The sequence below is a fragment of the Barbatula barbatula genome (genome assembly GCF_947034865.1).
Source record: "Barbatula barbatula genome assembly, chromosome: 20".
Classification (NCBI taxonomy): domain Eukaryota; kingdom Metazoa; phylum Chordata; class Actinopteri; order Cypriniformes; family Nemacheilidae; genus Barbatula; species Barbatula barbatula.
In genome coordinates, this window is record NC_136783.1 from 18,040,390 (window position 1) to 18,058,221 (window position 17,832).

At 38.8% G+C, this 17,832-nt stretch overlaps 2 protein-coding genes across 7 annotated transcripts in view; one reads left to right on the plus strand and one right to left on the minus strand.

The window, feature by feature from the left end:
* Positions 1–5,261, plus strand: part of camkvb (CaM kinase-like vesicle-associated b) — a 36,040-nt gene extending 30,779 nt beyond the window's left edge. For 2 of the 3 annotated variants that reach the window (XM_079482555.1, XM_079482556.1), the window contains exons 5-11: positions 209–347; positions 823–943; positions 1,199–1,274; positions 1,483–1,619; positions 1,759–1,837; positions 2,120–2,207; positions 2,281–5,258. In XM_079482555.1, coding sequence (XP_079338681.1) covers positions 209–347; positions 823–943; positions 1,199–1,274; positions 1,483–1,619; positions 1,759–1,837; positions 2,120–2,207; positions 2,281–2,592 — 952 coding nt within the window. In that variant the 3' untranslated portion in view covers positions 2,593–5,258. Of the gene's footprint in view, positions 1–208; positions 348–822; positions 944–1,198; positions 1,275–1,482; positions 1,620–1,758; positions 1,838–2,119; positions 2,208–2,280 lie in introns of all 3 variants that reach the window. The other variant, XM_079482557.1, reaches the window with a different exon arrangement.
* Positions 5,262–7,592: 2,331 nt separating this feature from the next.
* Positions 7,593–17,832, minus strand: part of sema3fb (sema domain, immunoglobulin domain (Ig), short basic domain, secreted, (semaphorin) 3Fb) — a 48,362-nt gene continuing 38,122 nt past the window's right edge. For 2 of the 4 annotated variants that reach the window (XM_079483303.1, XM_079483301.1), the window contains 10 exons: positions 16,091–16,205; positions 13,755–13,824; positions 13,369–13,513; positions 12,940–13,162; positions 12,008–12,096; positions 11,720–11,761; positions 11,043–11,200; positions 10,430–10,497; positions 9,929–10,062; positions 7,593–9,805 (listed from right to left, as the gene is read on the minus strand). In XM_079483303.1, the coding sequence (XP_079339429.1) occupies positions 9,386–9,805; positions 9,929–10,062; positions 10,430–10,497; positions 11,043–11,200; positions 11,720–11,761; positions 12,008–12,096; positions 12,940–13,162; positions 13,369–13,513; positions 13,755–13,824; positions 16,091–16,205 (1,464 nt within the window). In that variant the 3' untranslated portion in view covers positions 7,593–9,385. The remainder of the gene's footprint in view (positions 9,806–9,928; positions 10,063–10,429; positions 10,498–11,042; positions 11,201–11,719; positions 11,762–12,007; positions 12,097–12,939; positions 13,163–13,368; positions 13,514–13,754; positions 13,825–16,090; positions 16,206–17,832) is intronic. The other 2 variants (XM_079483302.1, XM_079483304.1) reach the window with 1 other exon arrangement.

Genomic DNA, 17,832 nt, shown 5'->3' on the forward strand with positions numbered 1-17,832 from the left:
AGTTAATATCTTGAAGGTGCAAATATTGCAGCAAATCAGAATGAATCATTTAGATTTCCACAGAAATAGCCGCTCAGCATGTTGTGTGCACTTGATGTGTACACGATATGCTGTTAAAGGGGGTTGGGTGGTCTGAGCCATCTCCTTTGCTTAGAAAAAATAAACAGGAGTAAAATAATTGATATGTCCTTTTGTCCTGAATCAACAGAGCTACAGGTCGAGAGGTGTTTGACTGGATATTGGATCAAGGCTATTACTCTGAGAAAGACACCAGCAATGTGATCAGACAGGTGATGGAGGCTGTGGCTTACCTGCACAGCCTGAAGATTGTTCACAGGAACCTAAAGGTACTTATGTAGAACTACGTATACTTTTCTATTCAGACTACAAACAACTAAGGATTTGCTGTGAATCCTATTTTTAGTGTGTCTTTCCTTTCATTCTGTTGATTAGGTCATGTTTAAAAATTAATTGTCGTCTTACACCGTATCTACACTGGACGCGACAGGCGTGATGCGACATGACAACCTGCTTGTTCTTAATGGGTTTGTCGCGTCTTGCGGCACCGCAAAGAATGTGGACAACATTTTTAATTATAATGGGTTCTAATGCGATTCTAACGTCTTTTGTCGTGTCGCATCGCGCCAGTCGCGTCTGGCTGACATGGTGTTATTTTTCAGTAAACAGCATTCATAAACTTAGCTCAAGTAAGCGTTGTTTGGTTTACATTTAGATTTTCTTGGAACACAAATGGAAGGTTTAAGACAGACTTTTTTGAGAAAAGGGACTAGCATGTCATCTTGTCATTCCTATTCCCTGTAGCTTGAGAATCTGGTGTACTACAACCGACTGAAACATTCTAAAATAGTCATCAGTGATTTCCATCTGGCAAAACTGGAAAATGGACTCATCAAGGAGCCTTGTGGAACCCCAGAGTATCTGGGTAAGATGCTCTTCAAAACAGACAAAGCCTTTTTGAAAGCTCTCGGGACACTTGCTGCAGATGGTGTTGTTGTTTTATCTTTTTTTTCAACAAAGTGTATAGAGAGAGCCAATACAATTGTCTGCAAAGTATACGATCGTAAAAGGTTAGAATAGACATAGTAGAATAGTAGACAATGGTAACTAGAGTTCTCATGCTGTTAAAAATGATTTGGACGATGTCCTGACTTTTATACCTGTAAATTTCTTCATCCAGCTCCAGAGGTTGTTGGGAGACAGAGATACGGGCGACCTGTGGATTGCTGGGCTCTTGGTGTGATTATGTACATACTGTAAGTTAACACATTTCTTTACATTTTCCTAAAAAACTAAAACACACTTTTGGACTCTTTGTGTGATTTAAATGGTGTCAACTGATGTTTTTTGTAGATATTATGTAAGTTTGTATGCAGTTTGCATGAGACAATCGGCGGGCTATCTGTGGGCACGCCATCTGTAGCTGAGACTACCATTAACTGCAATGATTTCATCCGTGCACAGGCTATCCGGAAATCCTCCATTCTATGATGAAATGGATGAAGATGATTATGAAAACCACGATAAGAACCTCTTCCGGAAGATTCTTGCTGGAGACTATGAGTTTGACTCACCATACTGGGATGATATTTCAGAATCCGGTACATTTAATGACTAACACAGATAAACCTCATGAACTTAGTAGAGGACAAATCTTTCATATTTAAACCTTGACTTCAATGCAATTGTTAAAGATTGTACTTAGGTTTGTTTTCAATCATTGCTGTTACATCTTTTCAGCTAAAAATTTAGTGTCACGGCTGATGGAGGTGGACCAAGATCAGAGATTAACTGCTCAAGAGGCCATCAACCATGAATGGTACTGTAGTTCTAGTATTAAAGGAAAAGTTTACCCCAAAATAATCATTTTTTTCACTTTCATTAAATTCCAAATCTCTATGACTTTTTCTGCAAAACACAAAAGAAGATATTTTGAAGAATGTTTGTAACAAAACAACATGATCCACACTGACTTTTTTAAAAGACATTAGGGTGAATAAATAATGACAGAATTATACAACACATTGCCGTTCCTGTAAAGAAAAGGTTGTTTTTTTCCTTTGTTGGTGTCAGATTTACTTAAACACTTTTTGCGGTTAAGGATTTCTGGAAATGCTGCCTCTGACAAGAACATCAAAGAAAACGTGTGCGCTCAAATCGAGAAGAACTTTGCTAAAGCAAAGTGGAAGGTAACTTGTCGAACAATCTACTGTTGCTTTCTTAGAATGCTCACATTTACCCAAAAAAACTTTTGCTTTATAGAAAGCCGTACGAGTCACGACCATGATGAAGCGTTTGAGAGCTCCGGAACATCAGACTGCAACAGCGACCGCACCAGCTACCGCCAACCCTGCACCAAGCACCCAGGAAAACCCTCAATCTCCATCGGAGGCCTCCGCAGCCCCTTTGGCCACAGCCGAAATCAAGCCCCCTGAGATTCCTAGCACCCAACCAGAACCGGCAACTGGTGCCCCTGAACCACCGGTTGCCGAACAGCCCAATCCCACTTCGAGGTGCAACGGAGAAGCTTCCCCCGTCCCGGCGCCAGACACGGGCGAGGAACCAAGCGGTTAATATCACTTCCTGTCAAATCATGCACACTGTACATAAGCAGCTAGCATGCTAATACTGAATCTGCAGCACAAAGCCTTACACACTTTTAAGAGTTGACTAAAAACACCGGGAGCTCTGCAAACATCGTTTGTTTTGTGTGACTTGTATTGAAGGCTTTGACCACTTTGTAAATGTTGCATAAAATGAAGTAAAAAGCTGTTTTCTGCTTACATTAAGCCAAGATTGGGAACTTTAGCACAGATCTGCTTATACATGTATGTTTTAGGATAGGTAGCAGCAGACATCTATACAGTTCATTTTAGAGAAGTTTGTCCAGCTTATTAGTTATTTTTAGTTAAGTAGTGATGCACCAACATTTTTGGCTGGCAAATAATTTCACTTGCCATGCACATTTATTTATTCTCCAATATTCTTTTTTGTGAAGTGTAAAGTTTCTGTAAATAACTTACTAACCTCTGTAGACTAGACAAAACCAAGACCAGCATGCTTTTTTTTAATCTGCCGTTCAAACCATGAACACATACGTCTATATTTTAGCTTCACAAGTATATTTGACAGCGTGAACAAACACACTGTTTGTTTAACACGGTTTATATGTCAAGTATTATTGCAGCATTTTGCAGCAACAAAAGGCAGAGTTTATCTTTAGTTACTGATGACGGTGTAATGGTTGAGACATGTGGCCCAATAAATGGAGCAGAATAGGTAAATGTACCACATACCTCAAAACTGCTTGGTAGCTATAGCCACATGGACAGTGGAAACAGTAAAGTGATCTTATACTGTATTATAAAATAATTTGCATACACTGTACATGTTTTGCATAATATACCTGTTCATCGTAAAGTACAGATCCACACACATGCAATAGTGATGTTTCGGATATCTGGCTTTCATCCGAGGTGTAAATGCATCTAAAATACAGAGAGGCCATTTTATACCTGCTTTAAAAAACATCTGTTGATTTGAATATATGCTCATATTCATTATTTGATGAATATTCTCTTTAACATTTCTTTAAAAAAGCCATGATGTATTTAAATATATTCTAAGATATATCGAATATATTGTTTTAAAAAACAGAATTACGTATTATCACAGTGTATATCACAGTCAAACACAAAGCTTTTGAATTTGTAAATGCACATAATTTATATTAAATATTTTTTCTCTCTCACTTTAAGAAAGTAATTTAACGTAAATTAAAAATAAGTGACAGTATATTTCGGAATGTAAATTTCTCTGCATTTTTCTTAACAAACATTGTATGCTGATGTACACATTTACTGGTCTGTATGATATGCGACAAGTCTGTATGATATGCGACAATATCCTAACAATTTCAACACAAATAACCATAATCTAACATCAATTATTAAAATATACCTCCTAATTCTAACTTAATCTTTTTAAACCTTTAAAACACAGTCCTTAATAATTATCATTTGTTTTGACTTATGCGAATAATATTACCTTTGCCTATAATATTTTACCGTATAGATATGTCGGTTTCTTCAGCAAACAACATTTTCACTATTTTATACAGATGTTTTATGTACTTTCTCATTTACTGTAAGTAATTCTACCACTGTAAACACATCTGTCACTCACAATTGTAATTTATCTACTACCTGGTTTATTTGAGAGCTGTTTTAAAAACGAAATCTGATTTCGTGCTGTCAGACTTTATATATTTTTGATTTAATTTTTTTATACAAATATCTAATTTAGATTTTTCGCACAAGGGAAAGACAGGTAGGATTTTAGGAAGTTTGAGAAACGGATGCCATCTCATGAGCAATAGTCTACAACTGCGATACTGTGATGCTTTTCTCAATGTGTCAGTGTGTCCGTGTGAACACACGATCTTTGATTGGTCTGTCTGTTAAAGTGTCATAGTGATGTCATAGAGGAAGGCAAGCATTGGTTTAAGACCTGTTTAAATGCCTGTCCTCACACCAATTTAAAATCCTTGCTAATAATAAGTCTTTATAAAAAAATGGATGTAGCCTGTCACAAAAAATTAAAATGACATTACAGGTTTCCCCTCCAGTGGCCAACAATTTGTACAGTCAAGTTGCTTCAAAATCAAGAAGGCCTTGATATGCAATTATGTTCTGTCAGCTGTCTATTGATTTCAGAAAGATACAAGACAACTGTTTGTGTTTGTGCTGTCACAGGTTTCTGCTAAAGTCGGCTTTGATGAAATATTCTTTAGATCTTGGAAGCGTCATGTCATTTTGTTTTTTTCCTAATAAAATATTTCACAATCGGTATAATGCTTTTGTTCTATCTAATCTAAGACTTTTGAGATGTGATTTGTTGTTCTGTTTTTGCTTTTGCTTGTCACATATAACTACTAAAAGCTAAAAGACCTCAAATACAAACATGATAAGCAGTGTTATATTGTATGTAGGTCTGAAGAACTTATTTCTAGCATCCATGTGTACTTAAACCGCAACTAGATACTGTGTACCACGATTAAAAGCAATTTTTTTAATAGTGCTTCACAATTGCCTTTGGTGTTCTGGTGGTCTGTTGGTTTACGCATATTTTCTCTGATGTTCTTCTCAGTGTGGTTGAATGTGAATACACTCCTCCTTCCACCTCTGTATTCTTTCAACTGACTGTCATGCTTTTAAGAAAATAAACACATTCTGAATGATCATATGAGTTGTAATCCTCTGTTGCTGTTCTGCACACATTCCTGTTCTCTTCCTGTACTTTATGTCTTAATATAATGGGTATTAAACTAGTTTGTGTTTTAAAAGATAAAGTTATGCTAAAGGTGACACTGGTGTCTTTAAAAGTTAACAGGCAACATTAGTCGCTCATTAACACTGAGCTAATATCGATATGGTGTTGCCTTGCACTTTAGGTTATTAGGAAATATAATTGTAGTTGAAAATGAAAATGTATCAAGGAAAACATGTTTATGGATGTATGTTGTTTTAATGTTTAATCCTAAATGACATCGTCCATCAGAAAGTGACAATTTATGAGGGAAACAGCATTAACATCAGCCAGTATTTCTACTGTAAAATATTAAAACATTTTGAGAAGCAATAATATATGATTAGTGGCATTAGTTTGTTGGAAGTGTTTGATAAACCCAATCTCGTTTCTTTTTTTGCTCCTTGCTGTCCTGAAATCGATGATGGAATCTTTTGTTCTTTCTATTCTCCTTCCAAATCCAAGTTGTCTTGACAAAAAGGCAGTATACATACAGAAAAAAATATTTAATCTAAATTTTCAGTACTGACTAAACTCATTTCTTTCAATAGAATGTTTAAAAGAAGGTAGATTCACAGGAGAGTGTCCTTGTGTTCATTATTGTATCTAATTGCTTGGTTTTATTCTACATTCTAAATCGAATAAAGAATTCCCATTAAACTTATTTGCAAAATGTATACAGCATTAGGGCAAGACCCAACTAATAGATCTAGCCAAGTTTGCCCTCTACTGGTTGACATTATTTACTACACACGTGAGCCTTAAAATCAAAGAAGCAATGACGCAAGCTGTGATAAATACAGATGCTTTTCGGTCTCTTTGTTGATAAATAATGTTTAATTGTCTACAGCTCCAATAAACCTTCAAATCTTTTTGGTCTCCACCAAACTTTAAGGGATTTGCTATGACATCAGAGACTGCTTATGTCCTGACCACAATACATTTAGGTTTTGTGTTTTGCAGTTTCCCGGACAGGGCTTAAGGCTAGTCCCAGACTGAAATGTTAGAGTTGTCTTTAACGAAAACAATTTACACTGGCATATCTTAAAATATATCAGTGAGATTGTTTCGTCTCGAGATGCACACCAGTGATGTTTAACTAGTGATTTAACTATAAGGCCTAGTCCTGGTTTAAACTAATCCTTGTTTGGGAAGCCGGCCCTAAATGTGATATGAAATTTCCCACCAGTCAATTTCCTGTACACATTTCCTCCCCCTTTGACATCTGTGTCTTTATCTAAAGTCCTTTCTCAAAAGATCTGCACACTCTGGAGGTTCTGCTGTAATGGCGTTGCTGGTAAGTAGATCATTGGCCTCCACTGCGGCCCTGATTCCAGACAGATTAGACCCGTAAATGTCTCTTTCTTCAGATGTGCTTGTCCAAGCTTTTATTGCTACACTTCTAAAAACATCTGCTTGGACAAAATATCAACCAGCAAAAGTTATTCAGGCCCTTTTACCGACCTCAGATGACACGTTTTTGAAACTGTTAACAAGAGTCTTTGTAGCCGTGAATAAAGCCTTTCCAAAATAATGACAGCCATGATGGCACGTTGAAAGGATGAGACCTCCCCACCTCCTCTTCAGATGGGCAGGGAAGATAAGCGTGTGGGTTTTTCGAGCTCAATGTGTTCTGCTATTCGCTCTGATAATCGGCCATAACCCCAGTGGGTGAGAACAGGCAGCCATTGGTGACAGACAGGACTGTGCCCACCATTGGCACCGAAGCACCAGAAACGGCGAATCACGGGAGTCATCAGATAAGACAGAGACAGTAGATTGTCTGTTGAGGGGAACACACGCGTGACAAAAGAGCCCAGTGATGATGAAATGTGGGGGTAACAAGGTTCTTTTTCAGCCTAAATGTGATGCTCGTGCTCTCGAGGAAGAACAATGCGGTGACATGCAGACGCCTGACATTCCGGTACACCGCGGCCGCTGAGGAAACCGATTTCTTTTATAATTTTGTATTACTTTGTATAACATTGTTCACAAAAACATGCATTAAATACCCCCAGAGGAACGATGACTTAAACAAAATATAGTCGAAAATACGAGCTGCTAAATCTTTAGCAACTAAATATGCAAGAATTTGATTGGCTGTTAATGCGTCATCGTTTAGCAGATAGAAAATATATTTTCATTAAAAATATATATTTAGTTTCTCTGTACCATCATTTTTATTTATAGGTTTTTTAAATTAAGTTTTGGGGTAGTCGAAGAAAAAACAACCCGATTAATAAAAAAAACAACAGCGGCATTACTATAAAATATAGAGCTTTAATTTATTAGTTAGCAACAGCCAGAGGGAAAAGAAAAGCATTTACACAATTATCACAGTAACGTCACCTGTGCTTTTTAGTCTCAAACCGATGACAAAATAAAAACACAAACATTTCTAAAGACATCTTAAAAATACCATTAAATTGTACAACCCTTTTTTCTCAATGTAAGACATTGCATTAATGGAAGAAGAACTGGGGTTTATTCTGGCATTTCGCCGGGAACGTGACGATGCCATCATTGTCATTTCGATGTGAGGGGTTGCACTGTAAGCATCTCAGAGGAGGATTCTGCCCCGGCCAACACTGACCTCACAATAAAATATAGGAACAGAAAGAACTGCAACATAGCTATCTTTAATTTTACGACACCACTACATAATCATGCACACAATGAAAAGCCAGCTTTCCCAAGACCTTGAGTAAACTCTGACAAATGTTCTATACAGTGTGGACACGTTTTGAAAATGAAATGTTGCTTGTGTCATATTTCACCCCAAAAGCATAAAAAAGAGCTGAATGTTTTTCCTTTACCACAAACAAATAAAAAAATGAAGCACTTTGCGAGGTTGTATTAACAATAATAGGAGGATGCATTGTATTAACTAACAACGGATAATCGTTTTTCAGCCGTTGTTAATCTTTAATGTTGTTGGTTAATGCCGGCAATAGTTTCATTTAGTTCATTGTACATTAACTAACAGATACAGCTTTGGAATTAAAAAATTAGGCCTATTAGCAATTGCTGAAATGAACTAAGAATAATAAATACTGTGTATGTATTGTTTATTGTTAGTTCATGTTAACTAAACACAACTTATAGTAAAGTGTTACCCAAATACTGTATAACAGTAATGAGAATCACCTCTGAAAATAAAAAAAATGCCCAAATGAATTGGATCCGAGAAAAGTCCCTATAACGACCCGAAACGGATTTCACTGTCTTTTCGGAAAAACAATTCTTGTTTTCTTTCCAGTTTAGGGGTGAAATGTGACTTTATATTCACCCAACTGTGAATTGATGACGTGTGACATCATGGTGGGTTGGTTTGTGCTTTTAGTCTTTTCAAAATTGACGAAGAAACAAACAAAAAGAAGCTTACTAAAAACCCTCAGCAGCACTTTTACATATCCGACTAAACATGTTAGAATCCGTTCACATCGCAAATGACACCTTAACATTTGTGCAATGAAACCAGATGTGCATTTAGTGACATCAGGGAAGACATTATGAGCTGGTGTATCATTGAAATCAATGAGGGACCAGAATGCACTTGGAACTAGTGGTGAGGAGCGTTAAGATGTCCCTTTTTCATGCTTGGCCTTTTTCAAATGTCTTTCTGTATATAGCCATTTAGAGTCCAGTGGGCAACTTCTGCCCAGCCGCTCTTTTTTAACACTTCTTCACCATCTTCGCTCAACTCAGTTCGTAGTCTATGGAGTTATGTCAGTATACGCAACAGTCATCAATGCCCGGAAGATGGAAATCTTTTTTTCTCTTTTGTTTTCTTGTTGTTGCGACAATAAAAATATTACAATAATATTTGCCCGTTTGGTACTTATACACAAAGAGCATTCTTTTTTTCCTATTTAAGTACAAAGAAATCCACAGAATGGTACTATATACAACCTACAATAAATACTGTGTATGATATCATCTTTGTGTTAAAAGGGAATTCCAAAGTTCGGTTGATGGAAGTTTATATTTTCCTTTTCTTTTCTCTAGGTTTTTCTTTTTTAAGAAAGTCCTATAGGGGGCCGCATGTGGCAGACACCCCTCATGTTTCCTCTTCGTCCCCGTGATGTCTGCGATTCCTCGGTTTCTTTTGTTCCTTGAGCTCTTTCAGGTCTTTGGACTTGATGCCTCCTGTCAGCGGGTCTCCGTACTGCCAATAGTCCTGGCAGTACTGATTTATGAGGCCCATCTCGGGCTGACTAAGGATGGTCAGAAGGTCTTTGTACTGTCCGGCGCTGGTGGTCAAAGCGCTGGACTGGAGTGAAGACGCTGCTGGTCGGCCTGTTTCGACAAGTATGTTATTGACGGCCTGGTTGGTCAAAACCACCAGCTGAAGTTTGACCAAGGTGTGCTTGAAGTTCTTCTCCGTGGCTGTGCAGACGTAGATTCCGGAATCAGAGGTCTGCAGGGATCGGAGGAGTAAGCCCTGGTCTGTCTTTAAAACACGGCCATCGCTGCGAACCTGCAGAGAGAAAGCACAACTGTATGATTACTCAAGCCATGTGAAATCTCTTTCTAGTTGAAAGAATACATTTTGGCCAATACCTATCAGTCCCTATCATATATATGTGTGTTCTGTACTTGCCTCTCGTCTCCGGTCACTGTTGTCTCTATGGAGATGCCATTTAATGGCTGCGTGAGGAGATCTGGCCTGGCATTCCAGAAACGTGCTGCTGCCCTCCACCCCATACTGTACAGACTCCAGTGTGTTCTTATTGGCTGGAGAAAAAACAACATGTCATATCTTACACTCCACCACAGAGAGAATGAGAACTGATGATGTAGAATAAGAGAGCTGTCAATCAGACTGCAAAACTATTTCAAATATGCATTACTAGATAATGCGGAAAAAAATTTGCTGTTGTAAAAATGAATGTCCTGGTAAAATTATTTTTCCTTACAAATGTATTTCTTTTGAATGCACGTCTTAAAGATACATAAACTGAAATAATATGCCTCCATCGTCAATGTTTCATTTGTTTGTACAAACTGGTACGAGTTCAAATGACTACAGATGTTGTCAATAAGTCTTAAAACTAACTCGGAACATTACATAAGTTGGCTTTATTGGAGATATTGGGCTTACAGTTGGAGTTGTATCCTCTGCATTGCCGTATGGGGTTCCCGTACTTCACATCCTGCCGGCGACTGCGTCTATAAGACAGCCAACATACAAAACACTTTAACACAAATTGATTCCACCTGTCTCTTGAGCAGATAAATAATAAAATACACTACACAGATGATTTTGGTAAATGAGGTCCCCACATATTTATATTTCGTCAAATAAGGATATCGTGAGATCTGTACAGAACCTGTTGATCCAGATATGGATTACATGAAGTGGACCGGCCAACACCGAGCTCTGACATCAATTCCACTTAATAAAGATGTATTAACTGTGACGTGTCAACATCAGTACACAGCATGACTAATGCTTCTGACTGCACGGAGGTTAAATCAACACTGTTACAACATCTGATACACAATATAGAGGTTTTTTGATTGTAAATAATAACCAAATCAACGTAAATGCTCATGATTGTGGAATGTGATCCGATTACGAGCAGGTGCTTTTAAAATTATTCTTGTTCCTTGAGAGAAAGTTCGCACCGAAACATATGACGTTCTTTCACGGGACACAAAATGAAATGTTAGTTAGAATAATGGCTGATTCAAGTATATTTTGTAATATTTACCTCTTCTGAGAGGCTGAGTACCTAGAGCACGAGGATCCGTCCCAGGCACAGTAAGGGTCCCGGGCCAGACAGCAGTCTGCACAAGCCTCACCATAAACATCACACCTGTGCAGGGCCAGGTGAGTCACTCCCACCTCAGAAGCCACATACAGTTGTTGCTGCAATAAAACATAAACATGGACTGTAATTCAGAATGTTATTCACTAAGAACTGCAATCACCCCTTTTTTGATTTACCGTAATTTAAGAATAAACATTTCAAGATGTAACCATCTTTCCTGTAAAACCAAAAATTCAACCCTACTGTATCTCCACAGTCATGAATTAAAGGTGCGAGCAGGTTTTTAAGATCGGCTGTTCCGAATCAGTTATTCTGGCAGTGCGCTGAGCTGAAATTATGACTTTGAAATGATGTCATACTGTAGCACATCTGCCAACGATCCTAATCGTGATGAAAGGCAAAACTCAAATGAAATGTGCACTTTTCCCCTAACTATTCATATAAATGTTACTCTCATATGAGTGGGGTGCATGAATTATGAGGGGCCATTTCTAGACAGTTTAGCTCAACGCTGCCATAAACCTGTTCATTGTTACCCTTCACATGCATTCATGACTTTAGAAATATCCAATACTATATAAACAAGTCATCAAGTATAGTGACAAGCCAATTCTTACCCTTTTCGAAGAAATCTTCATGGTTGTGATAGCGGTAGGTACCTGGCAGAATAACACGGAAAAATTCCCTTTTTAAAATGAGCCACATGTCAACGACAAAACACATACACTGTACAGTTGATCCATCTTCATCTCAAAATAAGACCCCAACGCAAAGTGTTAGGGGTCCTGAAATGGTTTTCTGACACACTGTATAAAACTTGTTTCTTTATTCGTTTTGATCAATTTGCTAATCTGAAGTGAAGAGAATGGTGCAAAGTTTCCGCTCACTTCAAGAGTTTCTCTCACCTTAAAGACCTCCAATTCCTCCAGGACGAGTTCTTCTGTCTGCAGATCATCTTTAGGCAGTACAATGACCTTATGCACTGTACCTCTGTCTGTTGGCCAAAAGAAAGACACATAAAGAACCAAGTAAGAACTCAAACTTTTCAAGTGCAATGTTATGTTGACGTCTTAAACGCTTAACAAAATCAAATACACCATTTTCAACTACCATTTCCAGTTGTCGTGCATTTAACATCTTTATAAAACTACAAGTCAAAAGAAGCTTCGCCTCACCTAAGCCAGTCTTTCATTACAACCCATTTACCTTTTCCAGCCTTCCTATTTTTCATCCAACCAGCCCTTACTTTCCCAATCCCTCTTTTGTCTTTTGTTTTCACAGCTTTTCACGGCACTCTCCTCTTTCCGTTCAGCTGTACCCTGTCAAACACTGTCTCTGCTGAAACTCAGCACTCGACCGAAGGGCATGTTTGATTCATGCGTGCCCGCTGCATTCCTCTGTGAGATTTATTGCGAATGCAGCAGCACATCTACCCCGAGCTCTGGATGCACTGTTGTTGCAAGTGTTGATATTTAAAAGGTATTATCTTCTCGTACACAAACCAGAAAACCACGAATGAAAGTCGAGCGAATTTTTTCGAGAGAAACAGAATACTTTTTTGGAGTTTGACAACCAAAAGAAGCGTCAGATCTGTTTTACTCCTTTCTTATATTACATCAACTAAAAGGAATGAGACTATTTTTCCTATCATGCTCCATTTTTCTGAAATCTTCAGAATTTCTGAATTTTAGGTAGAAGGTAAGACGATAGATCACTAACAACCCCCTGCCTTTATTTTGTTCCTTGTACAATGCATCTTACTTATAGATTAGGTCCGTGCATAGCAGGTTAAACAAATGTGCACAGATCGAAACATGACTGGTGTTCACAAACTCACCTGTACCCAAGAAGAGCACTTCATAGCTTCCATCAGCAGCAGTCACCTGGTCCACAGCAATGGTGGTGAACTCATAGTCAACATTGGTCCTGACCACCAGGGGGCGCTTGTGCACTGGATACACCGCATTGTACATGGTGGGATGGTTCCTCATGAAGTTGATGACCTCGTCTGGGTAGTCTTTCGTGGACTTCATGTTGGGGGTGAAAGTCCCACCGGGACACTAATGAAGATACAGCAAAATAAAAGCATTAAGCAAAGGTGATTCTTCGAAGACAAAAAAACCCACAATCATCTGTGCTTCTGAAAGGCAGGAGCATCTTGTTTTGATGTTTATTAAGATCAGGTTAATGCAGGTTAATATTAATAAATGCTCTTGCATTGGTCAACAGTATTATTATTATTATGGTTTATAAAGTGGAAACTCACTGTTCCTGGACGAGGGTATGGGATTTTGCCAGTGTAGGCCACCCATTGATAATTGGGGCCTTCTTTGTGTGCAAAAGGTCCGTTGAACACCATCCGAATGTCCGCCATTGAGTACACGCAAACAGCGGAGCCTTTGAATACAGAACTGAAAAAAATACACACAAATTTGTTTTTAAATAGGTGAAGTTGCTATTGAAGCATTCTACTGAAAGTGATGTTTCTAAACTGTTTGATGCGGCGTCACCGAGACTTTTCCGTGAGTTTTGTATGTCATAAACAGTTTAAGAGGTAAACGGGTAAACCTCCCGTGCTAAACGACATCTTGAGTGTTTACACATAACTAAAGCATGTGGCGGAAGACACATTCGTGACACATTCAAACTCACCCAGAGACAGAGAAGACTCCGTAGATGACCGGACTTTTAGTGTCCTGAGTGGGCTGTATATACACATCCCCTAAAACACACAAACAAAGAACAGCTCGGTTATAAAGCCGGAACGCTTTGCTAATATTTGCAGAGCCTAAATGAAACGCATCTACGGATCCGTTCCTCGTGTTTGTAAAACAAAACTTACTGTGACTCATTACATTTCCCCATCATCTCTGATGCAGCGTAACATTTATTTCCCTCTCGTTTCAATTAAGGCTTTTATTTGCAACTTTTGGAGGCTTTGACATATTACATGCATGCTTGCAATATAGAGGAAACAAACAATTTCCTATAAACCTTAAATCAGTGATGCGGATGCATTTAAATTCTTATACAAATAACAGAAAGATTTGATCCAAAGTGCATTCTACAAATGCATTTTGATCAGCATGCGTTTTCCCTGAGAACCAAACCCATGTAAGTCAGCATTAGAAGACATTATGTGTCATTATCGTGAAACGTGCTGTGCTAGCTTGCATAAACACGCATGTGCGTATAAGGATGTTTGTGTGTAGGGGAGAAGCGAGCGTGTTTAAGTGCCCGTAAAGTGCTCCTCAGGGACAACTCGGAGGATAACAATGATGAGGATAGCAAAACATATGGCGCTGTTACCTCACACACACTCATACTGTACAACCTGACATATCTGAGTGTAGCTGTGTGTGCAAAGCAGGGCGAATAGTGTGTGTCTGGATACAGACAAGACAGATTTATAAGACTCATGCGCATTAACACTCGCAGTGATGCACCAGAGCTGTAGTCCAGTGGTTAGCACATATGCCACACTTTTTACCTTTTATGATTACATTTTGATTACATTTATGATTGCTTTTTCTTCTATGTGTCAAAATGAATTTCATTTGATCAAAATAAAGTCGAATTGGGTAAAAAGATCACATTCTCTGCATTTCATGCAATGAAAATGAATAGCAATATCTAATATTTCAATATTAACATTAAAAACATGATGCTGTAAGTTGATATTAATTAAAGGAATAGTTCAACCGAAATTGACAATTTTGTCATAATTTCAGTTATTCATGTATACTGTACACCCCTTCTGTTCTGCTGAACACAAATAAAGATATTTTACTAAAAGTTTGTCCCCAAGCCATTTCGGGTCACCATTGACTCCCATGGTAGTCTTTAGTCCCACTATAGTAGTCAATGGTGATCCAAAACGGCTTAGTAACAAACTTTCATATAAAATCTTCATTTGTGTTCAGCACAACAAAGAAATGTATACAGGTTTTTTAACAACTGGAGGGTGAGCAAATAATGACAACATTTTAATTTTTTGGGTGAACTACTCTAAGCTCTCTCTCTCTCAAATAAAAGCTTAATCTTGTTCATTAGCAGTCTGCCACAACTCATAATCAACTACAGATTTACTACCCTATTAAAATATGTCGACATCCCTCCTTCAACATACACACACCCACCCAGTTAAATCCTCACCTCTCCGTTTGCCTGTATAAACATCCTTCCCACTAATAAAAGAGGCAAACTTGTTTATAAGCACTGAGTGGCACTGCTCGGGAGCCCAGATCTGCTCTCTTTCTATTAGTAACAGCAATAAATTCCAGGCCGTGATCATACCCCGCTATTTCCCTACATCACTGGGGCCAAATAGTCTGGAAATGACTGTAAGTGAAAGAAAAAGAGACCCTTAGGACCGTAATGAACCCAACATTCTGCAGTCCACTTGATCCATCCACAGGGCACGGCCTTCTCACTGGACGACACTAGAACTCCCTGTAGCTCATGGCACATCTCCCACAACTAAACCATAACCACCCCTCTCAAAAAGAACCTTTTGTCCAGACTCAGAGAGGGGGGGGATTCTTCAAAAGGGTTTTAAATAAGCTATTATCCACCTCGGCATATGGAGAGAGTGTGATCCAGGTGCCATATGGTGGAGGTTGAACGCGTCACCTGGTGCTGGACAGACGCAGACTCAGGGGCCCAGGATGTGGTGGGTTGGATGCGGTTTTGTAGTAGGGTGTGTGGGCGATGCTGGACGGGGTCATTGAAACCTGACTAAGCTGGAGTGTATCTTTCTCGTTCACACACTGCTCAAGTGATCCCCGCCTGGCCACCAGCCAATGTAAACCTTCCACTTAAGTATCCAAGATGAAACCTTCCTAATGAAGACTCGAAACTGCAAAAACCAATAGCTTGGAATGGGACGCTTACGTTTGACCAATGGCAGGCTTCATCTTTAACATGAACCGCTGAAGGGTTGTGCGGATGGCATGAGCATACAGAGACAGAAGACCTTAGTGACTTACAGAGCTCGTCGAAGTGCGTTTCAATCCCATCTACCCCCGGGACGGAGCAGATGAGACGGGCTTTCAGGAACGTGCTCCACTTGTTGACCAAACAGCAGTGACCGCCGTCATCGTTCTGTAAACACACATTGAGACACGTCGATTTAAAACAAAACCAAAGGCAGACGAAACGGTTTGGCAGTGAGCCCCTCCACAGGAGGAGAGAGACGAAGGGCAATGTAAAGTGAGCTGTTAATAGACTAATGGCACACAATGTCTCATCTGATCCACATGATGCACTCATCTCCTCTGAAGTCTAGCCAAATTTTTCAAAGAGAGGGTTTTGAGGTTTACGTACTTTCTGACTTCTTAAATCACAATTCATTTGTTTTTAAACTTTAAAGAACATTTAACATTTGAACAGCGGGCCGCTTGCGGCAAACACTCGGCCACTCTTTATCCGTCAGCAAATTTCACATTTGATTTCATGACTCCTAATTATTCAAGTCAACGTGAAATTCGCAACCCATTTTGCTTCTGTAAAGTGACAAAGAATGTGACAGAACCGGGTCATGAAAAGTGGACATTCCATAACCAATTGAACCAAATGAAAGTTTAAGAATAAGGGTTTGGTGACATCAGTTAAAACAGGAGAGTGGTTTAGTCGATTTTGATGGATTACAAAAACAATAAAAAATGTATTTCAAGTGATGGTAATGATAAAGCGTGCACAATTAAAGCGTTTCGTGTATTGCAGCAAGAGTTGTGAGAACGTGGATGGTGACCAGATGGGTGCATATCAGCCGGTTCTCCAGAGGGTGATCCATAAAGTCCGGAGAGCAGGGGGATGTTTACCACATGACCCCGACTCATAAACAAAGACTTTGTGGGGGGGGCACGCACGACGGATACACGCACAAACACAAAACATAATGCATAAACACAAAAAACCCACCCACACACAAAACGCATGCAATGACGTTTAATTTAACACTGACGCACACAAATAAACCACAATGTGGCCACACATATGTAAGAGCTCAATGAACACATGCACATATTACAAAAACATAAAAACATGCACCAACATACACCCAAACCTATCTATACTTGTGGAAACACTACAATGAATGGTCAATTGTAACTTAAATGCTAGACCACCTTTTGATAAATTTACATTCGTTCTATAATGCAACTCAATATTTTTAGTAAATACTGACCTGGACTGTTCGTTGCACATCTGGAAGATTTGACAATATTTCACTGACTATTTTTTTTTCCACTTTTATTTAGTTTTTTTGTTTTTGGACAGCTCCAGTCCCTATTCACTTTCAGTGTATGGAAAATACATTTGTTGCTTTCTGTCATTATGGTGAAAAGAGAGTTCACCTAAATATTTAAATCTAATCTCTTTAACCCTTTTCAGACACATTTGACATTTTAAGAAATGCCATTTGACCCATTCAATTTTTTATCATTTTAATAGTTTCACGATATATTTCAGGACATTGTCAAAACTTTGGCCCACCCAGGTACAACAAACAAACAAAAACCTAAATTAAGACAAATAAGAGTCACCAAACAGCTTTACCCCGTCACTGTGGGCTTCCTCTCCATGTTTGTTTGTATTGCCCTGCTCAATTTGCAGTTGTGGTCTGGCACTACTCTCATTAAAAACTTGTGGTTAAGCTTCACACTTGGGACAAAACGCAGCGATGCTGGCATTTGCGATCGTTTCCACAGCATGCTTTCCTCATCGACAG